We start from the raw sequence: 25,049 nt of genomic DNA, 5'->3' as shown, positions 1-25,049 counted from the left end.
GAATTTGACAGACGTCTAATTATTTAGAACTCCTCTGTGTGTCATGCTGCGATGCCAAGAGCAGGCAGTTAAAAGGGAGAGAGATATTGCTGAGGTGAGTGATTAAAGGAATTTGACAATTTAGAATCATTTGCCGGGGTGGCAGCTAGTGGCTCAGGGGTAAAGTGGCTGGATCTTTTCGATCCCGGTCTCCCCCAGAGTTAGTGTAGAAGTGTCCTTGAGCAAGACGCTGAACCCCTAATTGCTCGAGATGAGCAGGTTGGTGTCTTGTATGGTTTCCTCCGCCATCGGTGTGTGAATGGGTTAATGTAATGCACAATCTATGTAAAGCGCTTCGGATAAAAGCGCTATATAAATGCACCATTTACCAGAATATTTTGTGCAGTCTGTCTTGACTTTATATAGCTATCAGACTTTTATGGAAATCAATGTGAATATTGAATAGGAAACATATGGTGCAAAACATCAGTCAAGGTGAACCATCACCATCTCTACACAGGCTGTTACACTGACTCCTACTGTCACTATATTTATTATGACTGTGAATACACTCCAGTCATTCCCACATACAGTTTACACATTAAACTCCATTTGATACCTAAGTGATATATTCTAGTTAATTGCATGCACTCATAAAGATATATTAATGAGTGGTTATTATTAAAGATGGCTCTTTAATTGCTTCAGTCATCAAATCAATGTCTCTGTTTAGCTTGTTGATGGATGAAATTAAAACATTTACCCATAATGTTCCCATGTTAGTAAAGCCTGTTAAAGTATCAAACTCCCTGTTAAAATGCACCAGAATACAGGACATTATATCTGTTTAAAAGACCCCCCACCAAAATGATCACACTCACACTATTAATCTACACCTACCACCAGTTTCTGCCTTAACCCATCTGTGTCACTTTTATTCAAACATATCAGATCTACAAGCTGGTGCCGCGCTACGAGCTTGTGGATCTGATATGTTTTGAAAAAATGTGAAAATGTGTGCAAATCTTTGAATACTGTATATATTTTTTTAAGTGAACATTTGTAACTCAAATCTTTGCTTCTGGGGGGTTCCTGGAACAAAATATTTTACAAATGTTTGCTTTAAAAATATATATTTTCAAAGATTTGCACAAATGTTCTCGTTTTTTCAAAATTGAAGATCTACAAGCTCACTTGGTGCCGCGCAACGAGCTTGTATATCTGCTATTTTTTAATAGCCAAAGAAATCTAAAAATGACACAGATGCGTTCCCGGTCTCAATGGGTTAAAATGACTTGATTTCATTATTGAGGGTTAGATTTGTAAAATGATAACACACCCACCCAGTGCAACATACCAGCTTTACCTGGTTGGGGGATTACAACTGGTGTGTTGCACTGGGTGCAACATTAAGTACAACAATGAATACAAAAATACATTTGGCGTGCGGTGGTGACTCCATGGGTCGATAAAATAATTATACTAATAATAATAATAATAATAATAATAATAATAATAATAATAATGTTTGCTGCACACGCCACCAAATCTCACTCCAAGGTTTTCTGAAAATAAGACTAAAAGACTGGACAGATGGTGACAGTGGTATAAGTAACTAAGTACATTTACTCAAGTAATGTACTTAGTTACAATTTTGAGGTACTTTTACTTTACTGGAGTATTTCCAATGTCCATTGCTTTTACTTCTACTCCACTACATCTCAGAGGCAAATATTTAGCTTTATCTCCACTACAATTATTTTGAAAACTAGTTACTAGTTACTTTGTAGACTTTGATTATTACAAAACCACTTCAGCCTTATATACAGTACATTTCGGCCATTTGAAAATAACCGATCTACAAGCTCACAATGTGTCAAAATATATGCATTGTGAGCTTGTAGATCTACTATTTTCAAAAAATACTAATTTGAAAACTTGAAATGGGACATTCTGTATAATGAGTACTTTTACTTTTGGTACTTTAAGTAAATTTTGATGCCAATACTTTTATACCTTTACTCAAGTACATTTTGAATTCCGGACTTTTACTTGTAACAGAGTATTTCTATATTGCAGTATTGATACTTTTACTTAAGTAAAACATTTGAGTACTTTTTCCACCACTGGGTATAAGAGAACAGTTTAATGTAAGTAGAACACTGTTAACCTCATGAACCCTAGCTTCACTATTCTGGGGAAAACATGCAGTGGAAATAGCAGATCTACAAGCTCACAATAGCGTTTAGATCTATAGAGGGGCTGTAGAGGTCTAAGAATAGACCCCTGAGGAACCCTGTTCAATTTAAGTATAAAGGGTTTATATTATTAATAAAGTTAAACTACAAGTCCACAACGTGTCACATCCTGAGGCATCGTGAGCTTGTAGATCTGCTATTTTCACTACTTTTGAGTGACACTCTTCTATGATGAGATGGGGCATTAAGTTATGGGGGGGGGGTGAAACGTGGAGATACAAGGTTTCTGCCCGACAACAACGATAATTAACCCTTTATACATAGTTGAACGGGGTTCCCCAGGGCTCTGAACTAGGCCCGATGCTTTATTCTCTCAACACCAAATCTGTTTGCCTAAAATAGCTGATCTAAAAGCTCACAACGGGTTGCATTGTGATTCATTATAAGCTTGTAGATCGGCTATTTTCGTCGAATGTTCACCTCAGAATAAGGACGCTAGGGTTCATCATGTGGTTATCTGGCATCCCTATTTTAGACACATTTTTGTTTATAGTTTTGTATTTTTATGTCACTGAATGATGAACAATTAAATCTTACACGCTACATTGTAGTTCATGTATTCATTAGAACATGTAAATAAATGTCATGGAGGAATATTAGGTTATTACCATGCTGTTAGCTGACTCATACATGTTCCTCTCTATGTTCTGAGCATCAGTCACCATGTTAATGTCCTCAGCTGGGTCTCCTGTTGACATATGCCCTACACTGCTCACCAACACACAGAGAATGAAAGAGACAAAGTCAGACATCAGAATCAACTCATCATATAATAAGTGATAATAGTTCAGCTGGTCTGGGGTCTAGAAGATGGTGAGAACACATTGTATTGGTTTTGCTTTCTGTGTGATGAACACTCACAGCATGCGGACATGGGGGTCACGGCAGTCCTGTGGGAAGTCATTATGCCAAGACTTCATCATGTACCATGCAGAGACAGGGAGGGCTGTGCAGCTGAGAGAAAGACAATGATAGAAAAAACAAAGATACGTAGAAAGAGGAGGGAGAAACAATGAGATACACATGTTATGACATAATATTCTATATGACATTATCTCTAACTGTGAAAGTGGAAACAGACAGTTTGCCCTTCGTAGTGTAAACTATACCTCCCCACCCAACCAACCAACAATAAAGTAATAATAATAATGATAATGATAATGATAATAAACTGTATGTATGCCTTATCTACTGTACAGGTGTATCATTGGTTCATAACTCGTGACAATGTCTACGTCCTCCAGAGGAAGAACTCAGATATATTTATTAAGTAAAAGTATCAATGTAGAACCATGTAGAAATACACCTTTATTCAAAATATTACTGGCTAGAATCGCACATTGTGAGCTTGTAGATCAGCTATTTTTGAATAGCCTAAGGAAGAATGTAAATCTGCAAAGTACATGGTAATTTAAGCTGTCAAGTAATTGGAATAAAAAGTACAATAATTACAGTCAAGTATTCAGTACATTAATTACAGACACATACAAAGTACTTGTTGTCTCTGAGATGTAATGGAGTAGAAGTATAAAAGTATTGAAAAATGAAATAATCAAGTAAAGTAAAAGCACCTCACAATTGTACTTAGTGCTTGAGTAAATGTACTTAGTTACTTTCTGGCACTTGCTGTACCCCTCCCATCCCTTTAGGTTCACAGAGTAGACCTACACAGTATTACTGTACAGTAATAATACAGTATTGTGTACAGTAATACTACAGTACTGTGTACAGTAATAGTACAGTACTGTGTACAGTAATACACACTGGAGGCCAAAGAAGAACCTCTGGCCCAAATCGTTCTCATTGGGCTGTTATAGTGCCACCAGGAGGCCGATTTGTTCAAAACCATTTGTTGATCGTACTCCTATACAGATGTTGTCACGCCAATTGGTACACATTATCTCTATAGTCATGTGATCAAGACGGATCTGTCCGTTTTTTTTTTACAGTATATTCCATCCTGATTGGCTAAGATTGGCTTGCAAAGTTCGCAGGGTTGGTCCGTTTTGAACAAAATACCTCAAATCATGAACACAGCGTAAATCAGCCCATAATAAGCTACCTGCCCTGGCGGAGACCTGTGCTCAGAGGAGTACATTTTTCTAGTACTTCTACTCCACTACATCTCAGTGGCAAACGTAATTTTTACTCCACTAAAATAATATAGTTACTAGTTACTTTGCTGATTCGTACAACCATAGATTAACCACTTAAGCCCTATTTAATACTTATTTGAAAATAGGGGATCTACAAGCCCACAACAGGTAAAGATGTGACACATTAATGCGACATTACTTTGGTACTGTAAGTATATTTTTCTCACTAATGAATTACAACTCTATGAATCATAGTACATTATGATCCTTCCAAGAAATTATGAAGTGATTGTAATATATCAAATAACTACCTGTTTAATGTCCAATATTTTCATGTTAAACTTATGTTTGTGTTTTCTAGTAAAACACAGTAGAAGTTAGAATCATGTCAAAGTTTAATTCATTTCAATGTGGATTCATTCTTTGTGTCTTTCCAGTTAAAGTTCAAAGAGGTCAGTGATCTTACATTTGGTCTGAAACTCGAGGTTCTTCATTCAACCAAGACCCATAGCCAGAGTATGATGATCCTCTGCTTGACCCAGACCCATAGCCAGAGTATGATGATCCTCTGCTTGACCCAGACCCATAGCCAGAGTATGATGATCCTCTGCTTGACCCAGACCCATAGCCAGAGGATAATGATCCACTGCTTGTCCCAGACCCAGAGTATGATGATCCTCTGCTTGTCGTAGACCCATAGTCAGAGTCAGAGACCCATAGTCCTCTGAAATCAAACAAAAGTTTCTTCAGTGATTCTGAATATGAAATATCCATAAGTATGTACGTACAGTATGCACTTGTGTACAGTATATGTGTGTGTGTGTGTGTGTGTGTGTGTGTGTGTGTGTGTGTGTGTGTGTGTGTGTGTGTGTGTGTGTGTGTGTGTGGGGGGGGGGGGGGGGGGGTAGGGGGGGGGGGGGCAAAGTAACTAGTAACTAAAGCTGTCAAATAATCACACTGTACAGGAGTAGAAGTATTAAAATTCCTTACCCAGTATCCATACTCATCAGCTTCTCCTTCAGCTCAGACCTCTTCTCATCCATCAGGTGTCTGTATTCATCCTGTATTTCACACATCAACAGACAATGACAGTCAAACTACAAAAACAGACTAACTTAACTTTTACTTCCTGTATTTCAAAATAAAAGACTGTATAGAAAGACTGTATAGACCTCACTAGGTATAAGAGAACAGTTTAATGTTCTCTTATACCTAATGTGTGCTTTGAGTGTCCGCCCTGGGACTGGGAGGCCGGAGTTCGATCCCCGGTCGGGTCATACCAAAGACTCTAATAATGGGACCCAGTGCCTCCCTGCTTGGCACTCTGCATCAAGGGTTGGATTGGGGTAAGTCCCTGTGACATACTAGCGTCATGTCCAGGGGGTGTACTTGTATATCAAGCTGCCTCACGCTAAGGAAACAGGAGATAGGCTCCTGCCCTATGGGCCTCAGGGCTCGGCAAGGCTTACTACTTAACCTCATGAACCCTAGCTTACCTTTTATGGAGCAAACATTCTGCGGAAATAGCTTACAAAGCATTGTGACACTTGTAGATCTGCTTTTTCCGGTGAAGAGATTTGGTGCAGTGGGAAAAGGGTAGGCAACCAAGAATGGACCAAGAATAGACCCCTGAGGGACCCCGTTCAATTTAAGTAAAAGGGGTTACATTGTTGATGAAGCTCTGAGGATACTTGACATGTTTCCTATCTTTTAACAACATGTAGTTTTAATTTCCCCCACATTATACTGTAGTCATTGTGGAGATTAACAATGACTACATTATAGTCATTCATAGTTAATCTCCATGTGTACTGTGGTCCTACTGGTTGATCAGAGTGTTCAGAGGGGAGGAGAACTGGAAGAGATAATGTGAACCTCTGTGTACGTTGTGCTGTCTGTCTGTCTGTCTGTCTGTCTGTCTGTCTGTCTGTCTGTCTGCTAAAAAGAAACATTTAAAAACTTCATATTTACTGTATTGTATTGTATGTATGTGTGAATCAAAAATAAACTGAAATTGAAAAAAATAAAGAGAAAAATAAAAGTCAAAACTAAATCAAATCAGATGCTAAATGCCAAACTATGATTACCTCGTCACCAGGAGGAAGAGGAGGTGTTGATGTGTGATCCATGGACTTCATCTCCATCTGCATCTGAGACAGTTTCATCTCTACAGAAGAACAACAAACAAACATTCATTACACATGATGAGTATAGAAGACATGAGGTCTGATACATTGTTTTATGACTGTACATAAATATCACTGTAACCTCAATTAACCATATTCACACAGCGGCCATTTTGTTCTGACATCATACTTGGAGTTGGCCCCTCCCCCTCCAGTATGTAGTAAGAGTTAAATGGACACAGTGTGAACATGTTAGTTTAACCACATCAACCCTCGATTCACTATTCTGGACAGCTCATAATAGATGAACATTCTGTGAAGATGGGTGAACATAATGGTGAAAATAGCAGATGCAAAAGCTCACAACACATCACATTGTGAGCTCGAAGATCAGCTAAGAGAGTTGGTGTAGAAGGGGAAAAGGAGGGGACCAAGTACAGACCCCTGGGGGAACCCAGTCAATAAAGTAGGCGTGTGTGTGTGTGTGTGTGTGTGTGTGTGTGTGTGTGTGTGTGTGTGTGTGTGTGTGTGTGTGTGTGTGTGTGTGTGTGTGTGTGTGTGTGTGCGTGCGTGCGTGCGTGCGTGCGTGCGTGCGTGCGTGCGTGCGTGCGTGCGTGTGTGGGGGGCTAGAATCTTACCCCTACTCTTCTGCCTCTTCTGCCTCTTCTTCCTCTCCTTCTCCTTCTTCTTCCACAGCTCAGACCTCTTCTCATTCATCAGTTTCCTGTATTCATCCTGTATTTCACACATCAAGAGACAATGACAGAGTGAAGCTACATCAAGTGTTAACACACTGTTCCTTAACCAGAGCTGACAACTCTCACAAAATGAACGTGAGACACACATAAATGACCCTCTTCACACAAACTCACGCTACACATCATATTTATCACGCCGTCAAATCACCCCAAGTGTAAAACTGTGTTAACTCATGCACCACTGAGACATCCACTTCTGCTGGGATTTGAGCGATAAAGTGAATTAAATTATTGTATCTGAAGTATCCCCACCCGTTAACTGTAGTGAAAAGCATGAATGTTAGGTGTGTGTGTGTGTGTGTGTGTGTGTGTGTGTGTGTGTGTGTGTGTGTGTGTGTGTGTGTGTGTGTGTGTGTGTGTGTGTGTGGTGTTGTGTGTGTGTGTGTGTGTGTGTGTGTGTGTGTGTGTGTGTGTGTGTGTGTGTGTGTGTGTGTGTGTGTGTGTGTGTGTGTGTGTGTGTGTGTGCGCGCGCACGCGCGCCTCTCTTGTATGAAGGACGCTGCACACATTTACGCTCATGTCATTCCATTGATCATCACAGTGATATTCCCAGATGTCGCCGACAGGAAGATCAACCACATATATCTTAAGATTAACTAATGTTCTATGCTCTACACATCCAAAATGTTAGCTGCCGGGTGTACCCTGCAATTTTCTCTGTCCGGTCAAGTTTTTAACATTAGTTTGTATTAACTGAATTTGACAGATGTCTAATTATTTAGAACTCCTCTGTGTGTGCCAAGAGCAGGCAGTTAAAAAGGGGAAGGACCTTTGGATGCATGCTTGTGCAAAAAGAACAGATCTTCAAGCAAAAAACACGACACGTTGGTAGCTTGTAGATCTGTTATGCAAGCTAACAAGAGAGCGAGTGAGAGTTCTATTAAAAAAGTGAGTGATTAAAGGGATTTGACCATTTAGAATAATTTGTGCAGTCTGTCTTGGCTTTATAGCTGTCAGACTTTTATTGAAATCAATGTGAATATTGAATAGGAAACACATGGTGCAAAACATCAGTCAAGGTTCACCATATGACCAATAGGAGAGTAAGAGTCACCATCTCTACACAGGCTGTTACACTGACTCCTACTGTCACTATATTTATTATGACTGTGAATACACTCCAGTCATTCCCACATACAGTATACACATTATACTCTATTTGATACCTAAGTGATACATTCTAGTTAATTGCATGCAATCATAAAGATATATATATATATTAATGAGTGGTTATTAGTAAAGATGGCTCTTTAATTGCTTCAGTCATCAAATCAATGTCTCTGTTTAGCTTGTTGATGGATGAAATTAAAACATTTAGCCATAATGTTCCCATGTTAGTAAAGCCTGTTAAAGTATCAAACTCCCTGTTAAAATGCATCAGAATACAGGACATTATATCTGCTCTGTTAAAAAGACCCCCCACCAAAAGGATCACACCCTCACTATTAATCTCCACCTACCACCAGTTTCTGCCTTAAAATGACTTGATTTCATTATTGAGGGTTAGATTTGGAAAATTATAGTAAGTACTTTTACTTCCTGAGTATTTCCAATTTCCATTACTTTTACTTCTACTCCACTACATCTCAGAAGCAAATATTGTACGTTTACTACTCTACAATTCTTTGAAAACTTTAGTTACTAGTCACTTTGTAGATTTTGATTATTATTACAAAACATACATTAACCTCTTCAGTCCTATATACATTTGGCCATTTGAAAATAGCAGATCTACAAGCTCACAATGTGTCACGATGCGACGCATTGTAAGCTTGTAGCTTGATTTGTGAGCTTGATTCTAATACATTTTAGACATAATGATAACTTGTGTAACGGGACATTCTGCATAATATACTTTTACTTTTGGTACTTTAAGTATATTTTGATGCCAATACTTTTGTACTTTTACTCAAGTACATTTTGAATACTGGATGTCTACATTGCAGTAATGATACTTTTACTTAAGTAAAAAATTGAGTACTCTTTCCACCACTGCTTGTAAGCCCCGTGCGGGCTGGGCATCTTGTGGGGCAGGACACTATAATTAAAAAAATGCTATTTATCGATTCTGTTTATCATGATAAAACATGTCAGGCTCTCTTTGCGTTCTCAGGACTTGCTTACACGAATATGTCCCATATAACTGTATGGAGCTTGGAAAATGTTTGTGTTTTCTGCAGTGGTGTAAAGTAACTAAGAACATTTACTCAAGTACTGTACTTAAGTACATTATTTAGGTATTTGTTTTTACTTTACTGGAGTATTTCCAATGTTCAGTACTTTTACTTCTACTCCACTACTTCCCAAAGCCAAATATTGCAATGGGACAATCTGTATAAAGAGTACTTTTAGTTTTGGTACTTTAAATACATTTTGATACCAAACTTTTATACTTTTACTCAAGTCAATTTTGAATTTTGAATTTCGGTTGAAATGTGGAGATACAAGGTTTCTGCCCGACAACAACGATAATTAACCCTTTATACATAGTTGAACGGGGTTCCCCAGGGGTCTGAACTAGGCCTGATGCTTTATTCTCTCAACACCAAATCTGTTTGCTTAAAACAGAAGATCTAAAAGCTCACAACGGGTTTCATTGTGATTCATTGTAAGCTTGTAGATCGGCTATTTTCGTCAAATGTTCACCTCAGAATGCTAGGGTTCATGTGGTTACCTGGCATCCCTACTTTAGACACATTTCTGTTTATTGTTCTTTTTTTTATGTCCCTGAATGATGAACAATTAAATCTTACACGCTACATGTAGTTCATGTATTCATTAGAACATGTAAATAAATGTCATGGAGAGAATATTAGGTTCTTACCTCGCTGTTAGCTGACACATATATATTCCTCTCTATGTTCAGAGCATCAGTCACCAGGTTAATAACGTCCTCAGCTGGGTCTCCTGTTACCAGGTTCTCTACACTGCTCACCAGCACACAGAGAATGAAAGAGACAAAGTCAGACATCAGATTAAACTCATCATATAATAAGTGATAATAGTTCAGCTGGTCTGGGGTCTAGAAGATGGTGAGAACACATTGTATTGGTTCTGCTTTCTGTGTGATGAACACTCACAGCCTGCGGACATAGATGCCACGGTGGCTCTGTGTGAAGTCTTTATGCCAAGACTTCATCATGTCTGTTGCAGAGAGAGGTAGGGCTGTCATGGAGAACCAGCTGAGAGAAAGACAATGATAGAAAAAACAAAGAGACATAGAAAGAGGAAGGAGAAACAATGAGGAACACACTATTATTATGATATGAGATAATATTATACTGTATGATATATGTATACAGGTGGAAACATGACAGTTTTTTTTCTTCATACTGTAAAATAATACAAAATGAATAAAACTAAAAATGATTATACACACACCAGTGGTGGAAAGTAACAAAGTACATTTACTTAAGTACTGTATTTAAGTAACATTTTGAGGTATTTGTACTTTACTTGAGTATTTCCAATTTCCAATACTTTTACTTCTACTCCACTACATCTCAGAGACAAATATTGTACTTTTACTCCACAACAATTATTTGAGAACTTTAGTTACTAGTTACTTTTCATATATACATTATTATATTATGAAACTTTAATCACTTTAGCCCTATTTTATACATGGGCTATTTGAAAATAGCCGATCTACAAGCTCACAACGCTTCGCGATGCGACGCGTTGTGAGCTTGTAGATCTGCTATTTTTAAATAGTTTAGTTTTTTTCAAACTTTTGGTACTTTAAGTACATTTTGTTGCCAATACTTTGGTACTTTTACACAACTACATTTTGAATTCTGGACTTTTACCTGTAACAAAGTATTTCTATAATGCAGTATTGATACTTTTACTTAAGTAAAACTTTTGAGTACTTGTTCCACCACCGACACACGCACGCACGCACGCACGCACGCACGCACGCACGCACGCACGCACGCACGCACGCACGCACGCACGCACGCACGCACGCACGCACGCAGGCACACACACACACACATATATATTAACCACTTAAACCCCATTATCCATATTCGGGGCAAATGTTTGCAGAGAATAGCAGAAAATAGCAGATCTACAACTAATAATTAGTTTCAATTGTACTCTTAGTATATTTTGATATCAACACTTTTGTACTTTTACTCAAGTAACATTTTGAATAAATACTTGTGGTATTGCTACTTTAGTAAAAATAAACAAATCTGAGTACTTTTTCCACTACAGGTAATAATAATAGTAACTGTTGTGTAAACATATAAATATTGACAAATAAAATCAATCAACATTTTAAAGGTCAAAGGTTTAGTGTACATATCTCTGATCAGCTTTAAACATCTTTTATAAAGACATAAAACCATCATCATCATCATCATCATCATCCTCCTCCTATCATCCTCTTCTTCTTCCTCCTCCTCCTCCTCCTCCTCCTCCTCCTCCTCCTCCTGCTATCATCATCAAACTCTTCCTCCTCCTCTTCCTCCTATCATCCTCCTCCTATCTTCATCCTCCTCTTCCTCCATCTCATCCTCCTCCTGCTCCTGCTCCTCCTATCCTCATCCTCATCTTAAATCATTCAAACATGAATTCATTCATAGTGTCTCTGTTCATAGACATGCAGCTGATAATCAGAGAAATGTTCACCAAGAAAATAAAAACAATAAAAGAAAGAAAGAAAACAGACAGAGAGACAACGTTACCTTGTGGATAAGATCTTTGTCATATTGCAGTATGAGCGTCTGCATATTAAATCCTCAGCAGTGTTCATGTAGTCACAGCCTATACATATCCAGCCTTTATCATCAGTGGTTGGTTTTGCTGGTCTTTTCATCCTGACAAACAGACAAAGACAAGAGTCAAGTTATTTGTGTATAAATTATATTTCTTCATATTTAATAATTCATTTTCATCATTAGAATGATGATGACACGTGGAAACCAACATGTAATCTACAAGCTCAATCAGTGTGATTCAAAACACATGCCGGGGGGGGGAGGGTCATACATATTTGGTTTGACCCCCGACTTGCAGAGCTCTATGACACCTATAACAGTGTTTACCAGAGACCAGGATGTATAATATATCTGATTCACATACTGTGTGTGTGAAGGTCCAGGTTCAGGAGGTTTTCCTTTAGACCGGTCACTCTTCATAGACACACAGCTGGATGTTGGAGACTCTGGTCTGTCAGATCCCTCCTCCTCTCTCTCCACACACTGACTCATCTTTAGGTCTTTATTAAACCTGTCAACGTTACAGTCAATGAAATACATCAGGAAACAGGAAATGATGAATACAAGATATGAGTGACATCATGCACAAAAAAAACATAGGCCTATGTTTTCTTTTTTAAACAGTAGACTATCTATTATTTTATACTGGTATGTAGTTACAAACATTGTATAACAGTGTTCTAATATAATCTTCTAGTTATGTCATAGATCGTACCCCAAAAAGTCACATAAAGCCTCTTTCCCTATAGCATGGGTTTTCAACAGGGGGTCCGGGACCCCTAGAGGGTCCTCAGAGTTATTGCAGGGGGATTTTTTTTTTTTTTTACATTAACCACTTGAACCCCAGCATGCCTATTCTAGGGAGGAACATGTGACATGTGAAAATAGCAGATATATAAGCTCGTGTTGTGGGCTTGTAGATCTGCAGTTTTTGGTGAAGAGGTTTGGTGTAAAGGGGAAAAAAGAGCAGACCAAGTACAGAGTCAAAGAACAAGTCAGACAGACAGACAGACAGACAGACAGACAGACAGACAGACAGACAGACAGACAGACAGACAGACAGACAGGGTAATAAGTAGAAAGTGAAAGTAAAAACTGCTCCATCCAAAGTTTAGACAAACTTTTGTAAACAATACTGAAGGTTTCTACTATAAGTTATAACACACTTAAACAACATTAACTTTAACAACATAGAATAAGTTATAAAACACATTCAATTAACATAATTCTCTCACCCTATATGAACTTGGAGGACTGTGTTTTTCCTCCTACTTCTGACAGCGTTCAGTTCAGCGTTGCCAGATTGTGTGACAGAAACAAGCAGCCAGGTCTATGAACACAAGCCCAAAAGAAGAGACTAGCTGCTAACCCTCCTGGATTCTGCAGAGTCTCCTTCATTTCAACCACATCTCATGGAGGACTCCTGGAATGACATTTTTGATTCCTCCTGGATTTGGTATCAAACTCCCCAAATTCACCAAAACACAGGAAATGACATCTGCTCTGTTTAAAAGTTTCTGATGCTTCAGTCATTTATGTATGCCTACTCTTTGTGTTGTAATGGATGACATTGTACAATGCTGTAAAACCTGATAAAAGTATTAATCTAAAAAAATACCACACACGCACGCGATCTACAAGCTCACAATGTGTCACAATGCGACACATTGTGAGCTTGTAGATCTGCTATTTAAAAAAAAAGAATCTTGAGAAAAGGAAGTGGAATATTTAGAACATGTTTCAAACATTTTAACAACACAAATCTTGTATGGGGGTCCCTGGAAAAGAAATATGTTCAGATGGGGGTCTGTGCACAAATACAGGTTATTATGTTGTCTGTCCTTGACATGAAAATGTTTGAGAACCATTGGTTTAAAAACAACAATAGGAAACAAGTCCAAACAATAAGTAACAACACTTTAGAAACAAGACCAACAAACACCTCAACCAACAAATACCAATATTTACAAGAGACTTTACAGAAAAACAAGCCCGGAGCTGCTTATAAAGCAGACATGGCAACCCAGGGTGTTTCCTACTGCACAGTACAGCAGTGACGTCATCACATTCAGCCTGAGATGGGGGGGGGGGGGGGGGGGTAATTATGCTACAAACAGAGTTTTAATATGTGGGTTTATTCTATCTTGTACTTATTGTAATGTTCTCTATAATATGTAGTTATGATAATTTTATATCATTATGAGTCAAACATATTATTCTCATTTTGTCTGACATCATTCCTCTAAAAGTCACACACCCCCTTTCCCTGTGGTAATGGTTTCTTCCAAAAGTTGCACAATATACAGCAGCATGTACAGTGTGTGTGTGTGTGTGTGTGTGTGTGTGTGTGTGTGTGTGTGTGTGTGTGTGTGTGTGTGTGTGTGTGTGTTTCACCTCCTACAGGCTGCAGTAGTAATTACACTCTACATTCAAGTGAAGGAGGTTTTATCTAGACTTTACAATAGATTTTATTTCCTTAATAAACATTTTCATAAATCCATAGGTCTATATATTTCATAGATAGCTTCATAGACATGTTTGACAGCTCTGTCATCAGTGTTGTGTCCATTAATGTGTTGTTGTTTGTTTGCAGAATGTCCCATTTCACAAGTTTTCAAATGTATAATAGTCCTTTGAAAATAGCAGATCTGCAAGCTCACAACGCGTCGCAAAGCGACGCGTTGTGAGCTTGTAGATCTGCTATTTTCAAATTGCCAAAGTATATATTCACAGGTATAGGTCTGAAGTGGTTTTGTAATAATAATCTAAATCTACAAAGTAACTAGTAACTAAAGTTTTCAAATAATAGTAGTGGAGTAAAAGTACAATATGTGCCTCTGAGATGTAGTGGAGTAGAAGTAAACTTATTGAAAAATTGGAAATACTTCACTAAAGTAAAAATACCTCAAAATTGTACTCAAGAAGTACAGTACTTGACTAAATGTAGCGAGGGTTTAACGCCTGCTGCAGCCTTATCATGTCTCTGTTTGATTCTGTCAAACAACACGTGGATGTTGTCAGATCTAATCAGGTTTCCAACATGAAAGCGTGTGATGTGATCTCTCTGTCCCACAGACAGAAAACAGGAAAACCTGATGTGACATGAAGATTAATCTGCCAGAACTCCCTGTTCCTTTCCACCAAACGCATCTGTGTCATTTTACATGTCTTGAGCTATGAGCTTGTAGATCTGCTATTTATCTTTTTTTTTTAATCGTGAAGATTTGTGCAAATCTTTGAATATGTATATTTTTTTAACACAGAGTTCTTACTTTAAAATATACACTTTATTATATAATGCTATAGTCAATATAAAACAGATCTGTAGTTGTGTATTCTGATTGAGTGTAAAGCAGAGTGACTTCCTGACTGGAGAAACAAATAAAGAATGTTAGTAAACAAACATGTGTATGTATATATATATATATATATATATATATATATATACACATATATATACATATATATATACATGTGTATATATACACACACACACACACACACACACACACACACACACACACACACACACACACACACACACACACACACACACACACACACACACACACACACACACACGGTATTTCCGGGTGGAATGTCTCTGAATAAGTAAGTTAAGTGTACTTAACTTTAGCTATTATGTTTAGTTTGTAAACCTGTGGATAGTTAGGAAAATATGATGATGATGATGATTGGTGATGAATGATGAACAGCCATGATGATAGGTCAGTCAGTCTGTACCGACTGGCTATTGGCTAAACTCTGCCTACATCTACAGCACGACAGACAGACAGACAGACAGAAAGACAGACAGAGCAGGTGGAGAGGCATACAGGAAGAGGTTTAAAGGGATATTTCACTTTCAATCATGTTTGGGGTCATTTTAACGTCTACTCAGGATCACCACAGACAGTTTTCAAATGACTTGATAAAGTATTTAGATATTTGATATTTATCAGACCCTAAGTCGTCAATTATTGTCTTAGGAATGAGACAAAAACAAATACATATCCATGAAGTCTCCATGGGGTGACTAATACATAGGAAAAAAAGTAATTTTGGGGGTGAACTATCCCTTTAAAATGACCCAAAACATGTTATAAAGTGAAATATCCCTTTAATGGGCGGTTCCTCCATGCAGAGCTCTGGAGATAAACCATGTCTCTGTGAGCTGAGCGTCTCACACTCTACTGGACCTCAACCCTACAGACAGCCTGTCTCACTGCCTGCCTGAGGGGTAGACAGACAGACAACAGACAGACAGATGGGGGTCCTCAGGATGCTGAGGAGGGGTCCAGCACAGATGGCTGTGGTCCTCAGACCACCAAAGAGGATTCTGCAGGACAGCAGGTCCAGGATTTACAGCAAACCTCCTAAAAACAAGATCTCTGCTGGGGTGAGTCTCTTCTGTCAGAGAGAGAGCTTCAGGGGTGGAAAAAGTACTCCTATTTTTTTTAAAAGTATCAATACTGCAAGGCAGAAATACTCTGTTACAAGTAAAAGTTCTGGAATTCAAAATGTACTTGAGTAAAAGTATAAAAGTATTGGGATCAAAATGTAAAAGCACCAAAATAAAAATAAGTCATTGTGCAGAATGTCCCGTTTCAAGTTTTCAAGTTTATACAAATATTTAGAAAATAGCAGATCTACAAGCTCATAATGCCTCGCATCACGACGCATTGTGAGCTTGTAGATCTGCTCATTTCAAATGGCTGAAATGTATATAGGGCTGAAGTGGCTACTGTATGTTGTGTGATAATAATCTAAATCTACAAAGTAGCTAGTAACTAAAGTTTTCAAATAATTAGTGGAGTAAAAGTATAATATTTGCCTCTGAGATGTAGTGGAGAAGAAGTAAAAGTAATGAAAATTGGAAATGCTCCAGTAAAGTAAAAGAAAATACCTAAAAAGTGTACTTAAGTACAGTACTTCAGTAAATGTACTTAGTTACTTTACACCACTGGTCCAGGGACCCTCAGGGTCCCTTGAGGAGGAACCAAATGGACCCTCACAGGTCTGCAATGTATTCAGTTCATTACAATAATAAAACTTCATTTAAATGTACATTTAAATCAAAAGCATCTAACATTGTGCAGGTAATTATTACAAAGCAAAGATATCTGTAACCCTGAAGGAAATATTTTTGTTATTATTATTACAGAGAAGTTATTTTTTTTATAGATGTGTTGTTTTTATGCAGATGTTTTTTTAATTCTGTACTTTAGCACTTTGAGGTTTGTTTCAAGTGTAAATGGTAACTAAAATTACTTCTACTCCACTACATCTCAGAGGCAAATATTGTACTTTTACTCCACTACAACTATTTGAAAACTTTAGTTACTTTTCAGATTTTTATTATTATTACAAAACATGCATTACCCACTTCAGCCCTATATACATTTTGTCCATTAGCACATAGCAGATCCATTAGCAGATAGCAGATCTACAAGCTCACAATGTGAGCTTATAGATCTGCTATTTTCAAAGAGATTTTTCTACATTTGAAAACTTGAAATGGGACATTCTGCATAATGACTACTTTCAACTTGAACTACATTCTGATGCCAATACTTTTGTACTTTTACTCAAGTACATTTTGAATTCCGGATTTTTACTTGTAACAGAGTATTTCTATATTGCAGTATTGATACTTTAACTTAAGTCAAAAATGTGAGTACTTTGTCCACCACTCTTTAGGGGTTCAGTGTCTTTCTCAAGGACACTTGTTGGACACTAACTCTGGGAGGGAGCTCGGAATCGAACTGGGAACCTTCCGGTTGCCAAGTGTCCGCTCTACCTCCTGAGCCACTGCCGCCCCTGTAATAAAATAAAGTGCAATATAAATAAAATGCATTTTGTTTTTACATGAACCACTTGAACCATAGCATCCATTTTCTAAGGAGAACTTTAGCCAAAAATAGCAGATCTACAAGCTCACAACGCCTCGCGCTGCGAGGCGTTGTGAGCTTGTAGATCGGCTATTTTTGGCAAAGAGTTATACAATAGGTGTAGAGGGAAAAAAGAGCAGCAAACGTTTATCTGAAACACAATTTTATACAATATAGAGTAGGGGGTCCCTGCTTCATCTCTCTCTCAGCTAGGGGGTCCTTGGCCTGAAAACGTTGAAGACCCCTGATCTAAGATTATTATGTTTGTTTTTGTTTTTGTTGTTGTTTTTACAGAAGAGTTTCCTCATCATGTCTCTGTTCACGTTAGCCATGTTGGCTCCGGCTGGTTGGATCCTTCATCACCTTCCAGACCACGCCCACAAACCCCCCCCCGCCACTGAAGACCCTTCATCACCTTCCAGACCACGCCCACAAACCCCCCCTGCCATTGAAGACCCTTCATCTTCCTCATCATCATCATCATCACCACACCCCAGGACCTTTCATCCAGCGTTGCCAGGTCTGCTTATTATAAGCGACTTGTAAGCGACACACCGCACACACACACACACACACACACACACACACAGACTTGTTTATAGTACCATTTGGGGACACATGACAAGGACCTCCCATGCGAGTACACCCCTTTCTAGACATCCTACGCCTCTGAGAAAAATCAGGCATGATCATAAAAAAATCAGGAACCAGAATATGACTTCAAATTAGCAAAATTCAATACTTTTTGTCCCAGACCAGACTGGGTCAGCCCATGAGGGGACTCTCAGGTATTGCTATCTTTCTGGGGGCACCATGACACACTTTCAGATCTAACTATCTTTTAGGGGACACCATAATATACTTTCAGAATTAACTATCTTTCTGGGGACAACATAACACACTCTCAGATCTAACTATCTTTTAGGGGACACCATAATATACTTTCAGATGTAACTATCTTTCTGGGGACATCATAACACTCTTTCAGATATTACCATCTTTCTGGGGAACACCTTAACACTCTCAGATATTACCATCTTTCAGGGGACACCACCATAACACTCTTTCAGATATTACTATCTTTATGAGGAACACCTTAACACTCTTTCAGATATTACTATCTTTCTGGGGAACACCTTAACACATTGTATTTAACAACAGACACGGAACACTCTTTCAGGTATTACTGAGTTTTATTCACAGGCGTGACATTTTTGCTTTCGGGTCAGGTGTCACACAATTGTGGGTCATTTAGACCAGTGGTTTTCAACCCTTTTCATGCCAAGGACCCCTAAATTGATATACATTCGGCCGCGGACCCCCATCTGAAAGTCTTTTGTTCCAGGAACCCCCAGAAGCAAAGTATAGACTTACAAATGTCCGCTTTAAATGATATATATTCAAAGATATGCACAGATTTCAAGATTTTTCAAAAATAGCAGATCTACAAGCTCATAGCGCAGCACTCGGTGCCGCACTATGAGCTTGTAGATCTGCTATTTTTGAATAGCCAAAGTGTAAAAATAATGCTTTTTAGCTAAAATCAAGAAATGACACAGATCCAGGTCTTAATGGTTTAAGTGGAAGATGACTTGACAGTATTGTGTGTCATGCTTTGCAGTAGCAAGAGAGGGGTGAAGAAGACTTGGACGCTAGCCTCCCCGATGCCAACCGAGTCCATGTCCAGTGGTTAAAAATGATTGTGACGCTATGTTAAATAATTTAGCTGGGGACCCCCTGGTACTCCCTCAAGGACCACTGGTGGTCCCCGGGCCACTGGTTGAAAACCACTGATTTAGACAACTACAAAAACAGGAACATTTAGAACAGAATGTGCAATTACCCAATAAGTCTTGATATGAAGTTTCTCTTGTTGCTACTCTGAGTATCTAAGGCCAATAAACGCTCTTCCGTTGTTTTACTGGGTATTTTACAGTGAAGTTTGAGGTCCCAGAGATGTAAAAAACGGTGGGCTGAATCCCAATAGGCAGTAAATGCAGCTAAAATTTACAGAAAATACACAAACTGTGTCAAAACATTAAGTGCACATCTTCAACTTGGCCAATGTTAATGTAGAGGGAGTACTACTACAGTACTACGTACTGTCTTAACGAGACATCTTCTTCTTTAAAGCTGCAATTTGATTATTAACATAAAATTTTATAGCTTTCCAATGTCTCTTTTCAAGGGCTGGCTCCGATTCGAGACATTTTTCACAGGCTCTTTTGTCTGGGACCCTACAAGTCAGTATGAGCTGCTTTAGGTGTCTCTCCACAGCTGCCTTTTCTTCCGGTCCCCATTTCGTCCTATTTGATTCTTTCCGAGCTAAAAAAACAAAAACAAAAAAAAAACAGATTAGTCTTAGTCTGATGTCATCGTCTTAGGAACTCTTCTTTTGGAGGAGTTCACTAAAATCTACATTTATTTCTACCACTGGATGTAGATACGGCATGTTTTGATTGGCCATTTTAGTCACGTTTCATTTCTATACTGCACAAGTTCTGAATGTTTTGGAGCGCATCACTGCCCCTCTACTTATCGATAAAGGCAGGGCCCTGAGTTCTTTATGTTATTTTTTAAAATATGATTATGTTTAGTTAGATTTATTTCTTGTGTTTCAGGTGTATGGCGGTAAGTATTTGCAATATATTAAATAAATTCACAGCCCCCTTCTACTGTGGATATTAGATAATCAACACTTTTTTCTTTTTCCAGGTAATTAGAACGTATGCATCTTAATTCCCAGGTTAACAGGTGAGTATCAGTATTTTTTTTTTTTTTATACCCAGAAACCAATTTCCAGTCAGGTAAGTATAATTTAGAGCAACAAAGTAACGTTGAACTATGGAGTCGCCATAACACACGTTCAGAAATAACTGTCTTTCTGGGGACACCATAACACACTTTCAGATCTAACTTTCTTTCTAGGGACACCATAACACTCTTTCAGATATTACCATCTTTCTGGGGAACACCTTAACACTCTCAAGTATTGCCATCTTTCTGGGGACACCATAACACCTTCTACTGTGGATATTAGATAATCAACACTTTTTTCTTTTTCCAGGTAATTAGAACGTATGCATCTTAATTCCCAGGTTAACAGGTGAGTATCACTTTGATTCAGGGTACCAGGTGAGTATAAGTATTATTTTTTTTAATACCCAGAAACCAATTTCCAGTCAGCTAAAGTAACGTTGAACTTTGGAGTCGCCCACAGGGATAACAAGTCCCCGCCTGCTCATCACCAACAACAATAATAAAGCTATAAAATAAGAGTGTGAGTTGAACATGGATAAGACCAGGAGACCTGGTTCTGCTAGACCCAGCACTACGTCACGGTGTATGCCCATGTATGGACGAAAGGGGGACAGACTTTTATGGCTGGGGCCTAAGGGCAAAGGGGGCATGCCCATGTATGGAGAAAACAGGTACAAAACATGCCCATGTATGGACGGAAGGGGACATACTTTCATGGCTGGGGCCTAAGGGCAAAGGGGGCATGCCCATGTATGGAGAAAACAGGTACAAAGCCTCATGTAAGCCCCACCCCTTGGGTCTGGCAACAATAATAGTCTTGTACAGGCATGTTGAGAATCAGGTGTAGGCTACACCAACCACAGCCAGCAGCTGTCCGATGCAGGGTGGTGAGAAGGGAAAATAATGTCCACCAAATATGATGTGAATCCAAGTTGTTGTTGTTTCTGCAGAACTGTGCATTTAGTTTTTCAATCAGTTGCTATAGCACCACCTATGAATCTATCGGGGTCAAAGAGACTCTTACCATGCTACACATCTCAAACCACAGTTAACCTTGAGGGACATGACAGATCGACTGACTGACAAAGCCTCTTGTATGCCAGCCCCGGGGTCAGGCAAAAAAACACAATGTACTGTCCAATATCCTTACCTCTTTTTGGCTCTGTATGTCCATCTCCTGCAGAATGGGTCCCTCCATTATTTGGCGCCGACGCACTCCGTTTAGCAACTGTTGAATGACAAGAACATTATTCGGTAAAGTACCACAGGTAGGCTAAAGTGCCACATGTAGGCTAAGTAAGCTACAGGCATTAATTCTCCTACTATGTTACACATCTCCATCCAATTTAGTGCAAATTGGAGTTACTCTGGTGGGAGATGACATGCCACACACCGACCGACAAAGCCTCTTACTTACAAACCCTGTACTGTCCAATATCCTTACCTCTCGTTGGCTCTGTCTGTCCATGTCCAGCTGAATGAGTCTCTCCTTCAAGCTCCGAATCACCGCCTATTGAATGACAAGTGGAACATTATTCTGTATGTAGCGGTGCTGGAAATATAGGGGAAACCCTGTACTGTCCAATATCCTTACCTCTCGTTGGCTCTGTCTGTCCATGTCCAGCTGAATGAGTCTCTCCTTCAAGCTCCGAATCACCGCCTATTGAATGACAAGAGGAACATTATTCTGTATGTAGCGGTGCTGGAGATATGGTTGTGTGTCTGCTGTCTCTCTATCTGTAGTGTCTGCTGTCTCTCTATCTGTAATATGTTTTAGAGTCAATTTCAAATGGCCATGGAGATGTACTAGGATACATGGGCCGAGAACATCGATAAAGGGTTGGCTCCTAGCTGCTGGGGAGCTGTAAAAATAGATACATGAAAGAACATACCTTCCATGACCTCCTCACACATGTCCTCTGCTTGTCCTTCCACCAACTCCTCGAAATAGGCAGTTTCTAAAAAGATGGTATAAAATACAGCGCTGCTTTAAAAACATGTAGTCATAAAATGTTAACAATGGCATGCTCATTTAAAGCTCCCAAAAATAATAGTTGCTGGACAGGCAGTCAATGTTTGTTAATTCTTGAAATAGTTGCAACATAAGTCAAACTGAACTTGAAACTGCTGCTGTGTTTATAAAATTACCATAGTTTTCACTTTTATATGTTGTAGACAAGGCACTTTGTGTATAGGATGTTGTAATTTGATAAAGGTAAAGCTGTGATACAGAGTTAAAAATAATTGTGATAGTTCAGTATGGCGGACTAAGCCAGACTTAATAAAGCAGGATACTCCTTACCCCTTGGATCAATGTGGATCTCGTCCAGGTTCTTTCCTTGAAAATCCCCAACCCGTCCCTGCTCCATGGCCATCAGGATCTTGCTCACCTTGGCAAGCTGAAGGGTGCCCTCAGGTAACTTGTAAAACTTGTCATGGACTCTCATATTGTGGCCCATAAAGTCAGCCAGCTGGTCAGACTCTGTGTTCTTCAGGTTCAACACTGTGGACAGGGTTGCCAACTGTTTCCTTAATTTAGTAGACGTCATTGCCTCTGGGTGCCTTAGGTCACACTGATGTGCAAATTGTCTGAGGAGATCAGACCCTCGAAAGAATGACATTGCGTTTGGTATGGCAAACAGGTAGGGGTTGTTTTCGCGGATTTGACATTGCTCTCTGGTGTCACACAGCTGGACAAGTGACTCCACCATTGACGGACTCAAGAGAATGGGCACCATCCTGCCGCCCTTTCCTCTCAGCTCTATCCTTGTGAAATGGCTGCAGAGTTTGATCTCCAGCTCCGATAGGGCATAATTGATATCCTCGTGACTTGATGACCTTACTCTTGCCAAGAATGCAGAAAGTGGCATTTTCGACATCTCTCCTTGTCTGCGCCTGTTGAACAGTAGGATCAGCGTTTGAGTGACCTTGGACAGCATCTTCCATGTCTCAGTTGACACAGTGGCCTTCAGGTCCTCAGAGTACTGCTCCTGCTTGGCCTCAAGGTAATTATGTATTTTTTTTACATCCTCTGTCAGAGGCAGGAGCATAGGGGCATTCCACCTGGCCTCAGTTAGTGTCTTCTGACAATCCCCTGACACTAGCTCACACCATTTCATGTCGTATATCTTTCGAAAGGTGCTTGCTTCTTCTGCTGCCTTCTTGTCCCCTTCCATTAGCGCATGACTCTCCAGGAGCATAGACATTCTCTTGAGGCTATATCCAAGTTTCAGTGGAAGTGATACAGCATAGCCGTGTCTTGTTTTGGTTCGTGCAGCGTGTTTCACTGCCTTGACTGTGAGCTGGAAGTTCCTTGGCATGACATATTCCTTGATAGTCTTCAGTGGTGTGACCTCACTACCATAAATAAGAAGTCTACCCATCTCCCTCAACTTTTGACGGATGTATTCATGCTTTGCAGTTTCAGATCCGTGCTTGTTGTAGAGGAACTTTGCATACTCCATAATGCACCAGTCGTTCTTGACTGCGTCTGCAATGTCATCCTGGTTCATTTTGCTGAAAACTCCCCAGACATCCTTGGACACCCCCCGGGGTATGGGTTGGGCAAAGGTACAGAGGGCTATAACTCTGGTTTTTCCTGGTTTGGGATTGTCACTGTCTGGTTTAAATTTACAGTTCTTTATGTGTCTCCACAGTGCACTTTTTGTGTATAATCCTTGGCAGTGGACACAGTGCATGTAATCTTGCCCTCTGGAATCCGTCTTTGGCTGCTTGCATGCCACCAGTGTCCCTGCGCCCGTTTCCAAAACTTCAGCATTATGTGCAAAGTTACCTCGGTTTCGGAGTTGTTCTAAATGCGCTCGCCTTTGTTTTGAACCCTTTGTAAAACTGAGTGCCTTTGCTACCTCGCTCTCCTTGCTGTGAACACTCTCCAAATGCCTTGCCATTTTTGCGACGGGCAACCCACAAAACAGACAGAACTGCTTCTTGTTGTACTTCCGAGAGCCATCTTCTTTCTTGCCGACAGCAGGAATGGACACTGAGGCACTTTTGGCACTTGTACGAATGCCGCTGACAATTTGAAGTGGTGAGTGTAGGGGAGCCGGTTCACTTCTCAAGTCATTGCCATTGTGTGTCTTGCTAATATGTGTGTCTGTCACGTTTGTTGTGTCTTTTGGAAGTTGGGCTTGTTCCTCTGTGTCCTCCTCTGTGTCCTCCATCGGATCACTGTCATCTGAACTTTCATTGCAAGGTTGATATGTTCTGTCATCAAGAGACAAGTCAGTCGAGTCCGAACTGATATCACTGTCATCACAAGAGTCCAAATGGTCATCTGATACATCTTGGGTCCGCGTGTTAAAGCTGTTCTGCGAGGACTCCAGAGCAGCGACAGGTGAAACAAGCAGGGCAGCAGGAGACAGGTTCTGTGAGGACTCCAGAGCAGCGACAGGTGAAACAAGCAGGGCAGCAGGAGACAGGTTCTGTGAGGACTC

The 25,049-nt window shown here is 39.6% G+C and overlaps 1 protein-coding gene across 1 annotated transcript in view; it reads right to left on the bottom strand.

Annotated features, from left to right (window-relative positions):
• Positions 1 to 25,049, bottom strand: part of LOC311038628 (uncharacterized protein) — a gene marked incomplete at both ends in the record, with an annotated part of 234,156 nt that overhangs the window by 1,497 nt on the left and 207,610 nt on the right. Inside the window, 10 exons of the mRNA XM_084048200.1 lie at positions 2,846 to 2,945; positions 3,099 to 3,191; positions 4,800 to 5,057; positions 5,324 to 5,394; positions 6,421 to 6,500; positions 7,098 to 7,194; positions 10,042 to 10,144; positions 10,298 to 10,399; positions 11,912 to 12,043; positions 12,309 to 12,455. Of these exons, the coding sequence (XP_083904326.1) occupies positions 2,846 to 2,945; positions 3,099 to 3,191; positions 4,800 to 5,057; positions 5,324 to 5,394; positions 6,421 to 6,500; positions 7,098 to 7,194; positions 10,042 to 10,144; positions 10,298 to 10,399; positions 11,912 to 12,043; positions 12,309 to 12,455 (1,183 nt within the window). The remainder of the gene's footprint in view (positions 1 to 2,845; positions 2,946 to 3,098; positions 3,192 to 4,799; positions 5,058 to 5,323; positions 5,395 to 6,420; positions 6,501 to 7,097; positions 7,195 to 10,041; positions 10,145 to 10,297; positions 10,400 to 11,911; positions 12,044 to 12,308; positions 12,456 to 25,049) is intronic.

This window comes from Gymnoscopelus microlampas (genome assembly GCF_963454915.1).
Source record: "Gymnoscopelus microlampas genome assembly, chromosome: 22".
NCBI classification, from domain to species: domain Eukaryota; kingdom Metazoa; phylum Chordata; class Actinopteri; order Myctophiformes; family Myctophidae; genus Gymnoscopelus; species Gymnoscopelus microlampas.
This window is presented reverse-complemented; position numbering and strand designations above follow the sequence as displayed.